The sequence below is a fragment of the Crocodylus porosus genome, unplaced genomic scaffold, assembly GCF_001723895.1.
Source record: "Crocodylus porosus isolate Cpor-Errol unplaced genomic scaffold, CroPor_comp1, whole genome shotgun sequence".
Classification (NCBI taxonomy): Eukaryota; Metazoa; Chordata; order Crocodylia; family Crocodylidae; genus Crocodylus; species Crocodylus porosus.
The window spans coordinates 103204993-103211533 of NW_017728886.1; the positions used below are offsets into that span (position 1 = coordinate 103204993).

The window sequence follows — 6541 nt, forward strand, 5'->3', positions numbered from 1 at the left end:
GCCTGAAGCGTAAGTCAAATAAATTCACCTGTTTTTCTCAACCCGCTCCGAGTCCCTAACTCCAGACTCTACGCCGCTAATCCCACCTGTCCGTATCTAATTGCCACCCCGGCCCACCGTGACCTTGGGGCCCGATCCTTCGGTTTTCCCCGACGGTGAACGACAGCCTTCAGCATGATGGAATAAAACCCCCACCAGCTGTAGTAGGGATGGGTTGCCACAAGGCAGACAGGTGATGGGGATGTGGGTCCCATCTAAGGCCCTAGTGCACTGAGAGAAGCCCAGGGTGTGGAACTTTGCCACCACTTCCAGGGGGTTGTGCAGTCGGAGAACGCCACATCCTGGAGGGCAACACACACCTCCAAGATGACCTCCCTTGTGGTTGCCTTGCTCACACCAAAGAGGTGGTCAGTGTATCACAGGCTGGTGGGTGTGCCCAGCTTGAACATGGTGATGGCCAGCCAGGTCTCTGTGGAGAGGGGTGGCATCATGGAGGTAGCCTGCTGCTCCAGATGCAGGTGGAGCTGACTGAGGAGTGCATCCCAGGTGTGCTGAATGATATGCAGCCACCAATCCTGGCTGGCTGAGCAGGCCCACAGATGATGGGGCTGGAGCACCAGGAATTCATAAACAGCACCAGTAGCAGCATCCTCATGCACGTTGTCAGCATCCCTGCTGGTGTCTGGGTGGTATCAGAGCTGGGGCAGTGGCCTCGGACACAGTGATGGATGCATGTTGGAGCAGGCAAGGCCAAGACTAACCTGAGCCAGGTGGCGGTCACCACAGCAGTGAAGTGTGGTGAGCAGGGTGGCAAGCAGGAGCCCGGGGTGTGGGATGTCACGCCTGGCACCTGGGGGTGGAGCAGCCACCACACACTGGGCATGGGCTCTAGTGACACTCACCAAGGGCTGTGCCAACATGCTGCAGACTGCTCCGGGCCAGAAACGCAGGAAGCCAGGGAGTGCCCTACGGGGCTGGCTTTTAAAGAGGGTCCCTACCCCCAGGCAGCTGTGGCTGGAGCCTCCAGCTCCCTCTGGCTGCTGCAGGGGGGCAGTGCAGGGCTGGAGAATACTTGTGAGGAGCAAATCTGCTCCCAAAATGGCTGCACGTGAACATGCCAGCCCAGAGCAGTAAATTACTGCACAGCAAACTCATATAGGATTAATTGCACATGCAAATGTACCCACTGGGCAGAAACTTAAGCAGCTATTTAAGCTTTTTTAGGATCAGGACTTTAATTTTGCAAGATTCTCACATTTTCCCATGCAATCCAAAATTTACTTCAGTATATACCTATTTAAGCTGTACTTACTTCTCTTTTAAGTTCATTTATGCACTGGCATGTTTTTAAAATAGCTACTTCTAAGTCTTCTGTAATGTCCTTCATTCTCTGGTTCTGCTATAAGCAAAAGAGAATCAAAATTAAAAAACAAAAACAAAAAAATCCCAACCCTTCCCCCTCTAAAAAGCAAAAACAAACCCCCTCCCAAACCATACATCATTATCCAAGGATTTTAATGAATTGTTTTCAATGCAATTTCTTCACTGACAAAAGAAACAAGCATTGTTATGCATCTTATCTTAAGAATTCATTACTACTAGAAAACTTATTTGTCACAATCAAAAACCTAAAAAATGTTGCTGGAGCAGGGACCAAAAATCAAGAACTCCTTCAGGAAGTTCTCTAGTCATTAGGTTACACAGGTAGCCTCCATCTGGCTTGTTTTCCTTCTGGCATCACGATTATGCTCTTGTCTGCCCAGTAGCCCAGCTACTACAGAAGGGGTAGGTGAGTGCCTTCTCCTAGTCTTCCATAACTTGGTGGTAAGGGCATTCAGCAGGTAATCGAGTTATCAAGGTTCAACTTTCTTCAGAGTGAAGGGAACCAGAACCAAGCCTCTCACCACCTGGGGAAGTACCCTTTCCATTAGGTTATTGTTCAAAGCCATCAGCAGGGGGAAGATTCTGAACTGACTACCTTCAGAAACCCAACATGTACCTATCCTTAAAGCAGCATTGCTAAAAAGAGATGCCTGTTGGATAGCTTGAGGCACCTAAGACCTTGAAAATGATGGAAGCTCAGACACCAGTGCTTTAGCAGTTCCCTCTAGCTATCTATTTACAAGGTAAAATAAAGAAAAAAAAAACCCCAAATACCACATTAACGAAGAAAAAAACCCTCCTGTTCTGGCCTTGAAGCGTGCGATTGCCAGGCATCTCTCACACCAAGAAAGCTACCTCTCAACCCTGACCTGGGGTCTGCAGACACCCATATTCACACCTTGCATGTGGTGATTGTTGAATCAAGATTCCCCCATCTTAACCATGCCATCCTCTTCACAGACTCTGGAGTTTTGAAAACAGCTATTGAATCTACTAATTAAATTCACCAATTCTCCAGTCAGAATAATTTACACCAGCCTGGCCATGCATTTTGGTTTTGCTCCAGCCACCACGGGGCTGTGCCACACTGCCCCATAGCTCCTGCTGTGTGCAGCACAACCCCAGAGCTGCATGTGGCTGCTTCGGGGCTGTGCTGCACATGGCCGTTGCTCTACCATTCTGCAGGCACTGCACAGGACCATCCAGCACACCCCAAGACTTGTGAGACTCATGGGCAGCAGCAGGGGCTGGATGATATGGCTCTACAGGCCATACCATTGACACCCCTGACCTATACCTTTAAAATATGTTAGCAACTTGAATTATTCAGAATCTGTATAATCTGATTTCCTTCAAGGCAATAATCACCTTTCTGGAACAGTCCTGCAAAACAGTCTTTTACAGGAAATTTAGTAAGTGCTTTCTGTAGCAAAAGTGCCACAATTTTGACAATGTTCTCACACTTTGTTAACAGACTAATCACATTGTTTTTGTTTTATTGCAGTTGTGTTTATATATTATTTTTTCCCTAAAGATTGTAAACAAGCACAATCTTCTCTTCGTTCTTTGCTAATACTTTATTTTATTTTCTACACCAAACTATTTAATAGCTAGTGATCTTGTCTGACCATAAAATGTCATCACCTCCAGTGGTAACACTGAATTAATTTACACAAGGCAATTATCTTCCTTGATTCTTTATAATTTATATGCTTATGAAAATCAACTACTGAACTAAGAACAAAGATTCAAGAACAACTAAGAACTCCCGGCTGCAGTGTCCGATCACCCAAGAAGGTAACTGAAGGTGTAAAGTAAAGGCCTGTTTCACTTAGAAATATTTTTTAGGAGTAAAATCTTAAGAGGATAGAGTGTATTCAGAGAGACAACTCATGTTTGAGGCTGGCCACTCTTGTCCAAAACCTGTGGAGTCACACAAAGTGAAGAAACAAAAGCCAGCAATTCAGGCTGCACGTAATCATACTCCCCACAGAAAGACTGGAAAGACCAGAAACTGCAAAAGAGCAATAGGGACGACATTGCATTAAAAACTGTCAGCCTCTCTAGTTAGAGCAGCATCCTTGAATGCACTGGTTCAAGGTGCTGAATGTTACCAGCACAGAATGTAAAACTGTCAAATTCAGCACCACTAGAGGAGGCTAGGAGTGCCAGTTTAATACTTCTGGAAGTACACGGAGCCACTTTAACTTGGGGGAATTGTCCAAGTACAATTTCTGTGCTGGATATTGCTCTGTTTGCTGTGGGGACTTGACTGGTCACTCATCTCCAACAGTTGACAGCAATATGCAACCACTTTAAAGAACCTGGCGTGTCTGTACTCAGGCTGCAGTGTTCCAACCCCATAGCGCACAGTTAGTATATAGACTGCTAGAGGAGACAGAAAAGGAAGAAAGAGAAAGAGTATAATAGTAAGGAGAGAGGACTGTCATGAAAAACCCAATTCACAGATTAAATCTTCAAGCTGAAAAGAAAGCCACTGTGAAAAGTGGTTCCTCATGGCAAAGCAGCATATTTGGGCTGTGCTGCAGTCTCCAGATTATTAGAAAAGGCTGGAGCAAACCAATACATTTATGCTAGCAGTTACATTTGTCACAGTTATGGCAAGGGTTATTCTGCTGGCTAGTCCCACATTCAAGGGTTCTCCATATATAAGAAAAGATATACTATGTCCAAGATGCACAGCAGCATCTGAAAAATCAAGGAATGCCTATACAGTTTCCAGAGCAAACCAGAGACTACCTCTTAACAAAAAAGGACCCAGTTGCGCCCACTTAACATGCCCAAGAGACCCTGGTTGAGAATCACTGACTTAGAACATGGGATTTGGTTTCCTGCTGTTATTCTCTTCACATATCCTTTTCCTTCCCTACCTTTTTTCTTCTTTCCTGTCTCTCATATAACTTTCAGGGCAATTTCTTTTGCAATTCTGCTATAAGCCTATGACCCAAATGGCAGGCAGAAAGTAGTGCCTGGAGCAGCCTGATGCCAGTACAAGCTTGCCATCTCTGAGTTGCTAAGACTGTGTTAACAACAACAGTTATTACCATCCTAATACCATCTACAAGGCTGTGGTTTTCCTCTGTAAATGCTTTATACAGCTAAATGGGAAGACAATAAAGGATACTGTTACAATGAAAGACTTAATATATCAATTTTTCAGTCTTATTTCAATATTAATCCTTCATTTCTTATCTGTAATAAAAGGCTAAAATAATTTAAACACTGGTTATTGCCATGGGACCAAGTAGGTTGAATTACCTGTACTTGAAACCCATTTGTGCAATGACAAGGTCATGCTGACATCTGATTCTCTGTACACATTTATTCCATCTAAGTTAATACACAACTATCAGTGATCATAATTCAGAACATTATGAAGCAGGGATAAAAGTGGGAGGAAAATTTATGAAAAACAAGCACATCAAGAGCATAACAAGAATCAGGGGGAAGGAAGGAAGCTAGAGAAGAGGTCCACTACTAAGCTGTTCTTTTGATATAACATGTACATTTCTAATGTTAAAAACCTTCACCCTCTCCAAAAATTCTAGGTAAAAATATGCCTTGTTTTCCAAAGTATAGATGAAAAGATTTACTTTGCTAAAAAACTCTTACAGCTTGCATCCACACTGAAACCAGATGCTCTAGTTCCATTTTAGATTGCTTGGACAGCTCCAAAATGCGTTCTCTGTGCTCATGGCTGGTATAGGCAGAATCAGTAAAATCCTCTGTGTGTTCTAGGATGAGTTCCAACATTGTTGAAAGATTCTCCTTAGAGGGAAAATAAAGGTTCTCCCGTAGACCTTCCACCTTATTCTGAAAAGAAAAAAATGTCAGTTTCCTATTAATCATTCACATAAACACCAGAAAGGAGATGCATCACTTTGCACCTGCTTTCACTTTTCAGCATTTTTAAAGTACTGTTAGTATTTTCTGCTAACGAGAAGTTATTTAACTTATTCTCCATTTTGCTACTTTACCCAGTGCCACCAGCAACATAGTCTGTCTTTGACCACTGAAACAAAACACCCAAATTAAGTACCATATTTACTCAACTCCAAGATGAGGACTTTCACATTTAACACAGGGGGGAAAAAAGCCCCTCAGAATCAAGTACAAGGGGGGGGGGGGGGGGGGGGGACAGAAAACCAGCAGAAGTCAGCTCAGAGGTGGCTGTTGTGCGACTCCAGCTCCTACCCAGGATTGGAGTCACAGTTGCAGCTGCTGCCTGCATCTCCACCTCTCCCAGACACCTCTGCACTGCACCGTCTCCCCTGTGCAGCTGCTGCTTCCAATCTCCCCCACCCCAAGCAGCCTTTGCTCCTCTGCTTACCCATCTCCCCCAGCCCCTCTTGCCCTTGGTCTGCACCAGCAGGCTCAATGCAACCTGTAGCCTCAATGCAACCTGTAGCCTGGGACACTGAATATGGCCCCAGCCCAGCCCTATAATAGCAGTGCATAGCCCACATAATTGCTACAGGGGGTTTGGCTGGGTCCATGCTCAGTGTAGGCTAGAACAGGAACACAGCCTGCTGGTGTGGAGCAAAGGCTAGGGAAGGAAAGCAGGGAAGAGGCTGGGGGAAGGTGAGGGACCGGGGGGAGCAGGGGGCACAAGAAGGGACTAAACTGCTTGACCTCTTCGTACCACCTGCCACCCCCTGCAGCAGTGGGAGGAATGAATTAAAAAGTAACTCTCCAGTAATTAAATTCTATACATAGAAAATTATAACAAAAAAAAACTTATAACATTATCCATGTATAGAACCTAATTATTGGGGGCTCATATTTAATTCAGGGTCATTTTAGATTCAAGTAGATATGGTACATTTCAATGTTGGGGTTTTTTTTGTTTGTCTGGTTGGTTTTTTTACTATAACTGTCCTCACTGATGTCAACAATACGATTGACTATGCCCAATTCATTGTTGCTAAAAGCAAATTGGGATATATGATTTATTTTCTACACCTTCCTGCATTTGGTATTGTTACTTGCAGAAGTACTTTAAAATGTTTACATATACCTGTCATATTTACATGCAATTAAGTTGCATTTTGGGATTTCATAGATTTCATAGACATTAGGGCTGGAAGGGACCTCGGGAGATCGAGTCCAGCCCCCCGCCCAAAGGGCAGGAAGTCAG

The 6541-nt window shown here is 44.4% G+C and overlaps 1 protein-coding gene across 1 annotated transcript in view; it reads right to left on the reverse strand.

Annotated features, from left to right (window-relative positions):
* CTNNAL1 (catenin alpha like 1) overlaps window positions 1-6541 on the reverse strand; it is a 125514-nt gene that overhangs the window by 43342 nt on the left and 75631 nt on the right. The window contains 2 exon segments of the mRNA XM_019540136.1: window positions 1313-1399; window positions 5017-5217. Coding sequence (XP_019395681.1) covers window positions 1313-1399; window positions 5017-5217 — 288 coding nt within the window.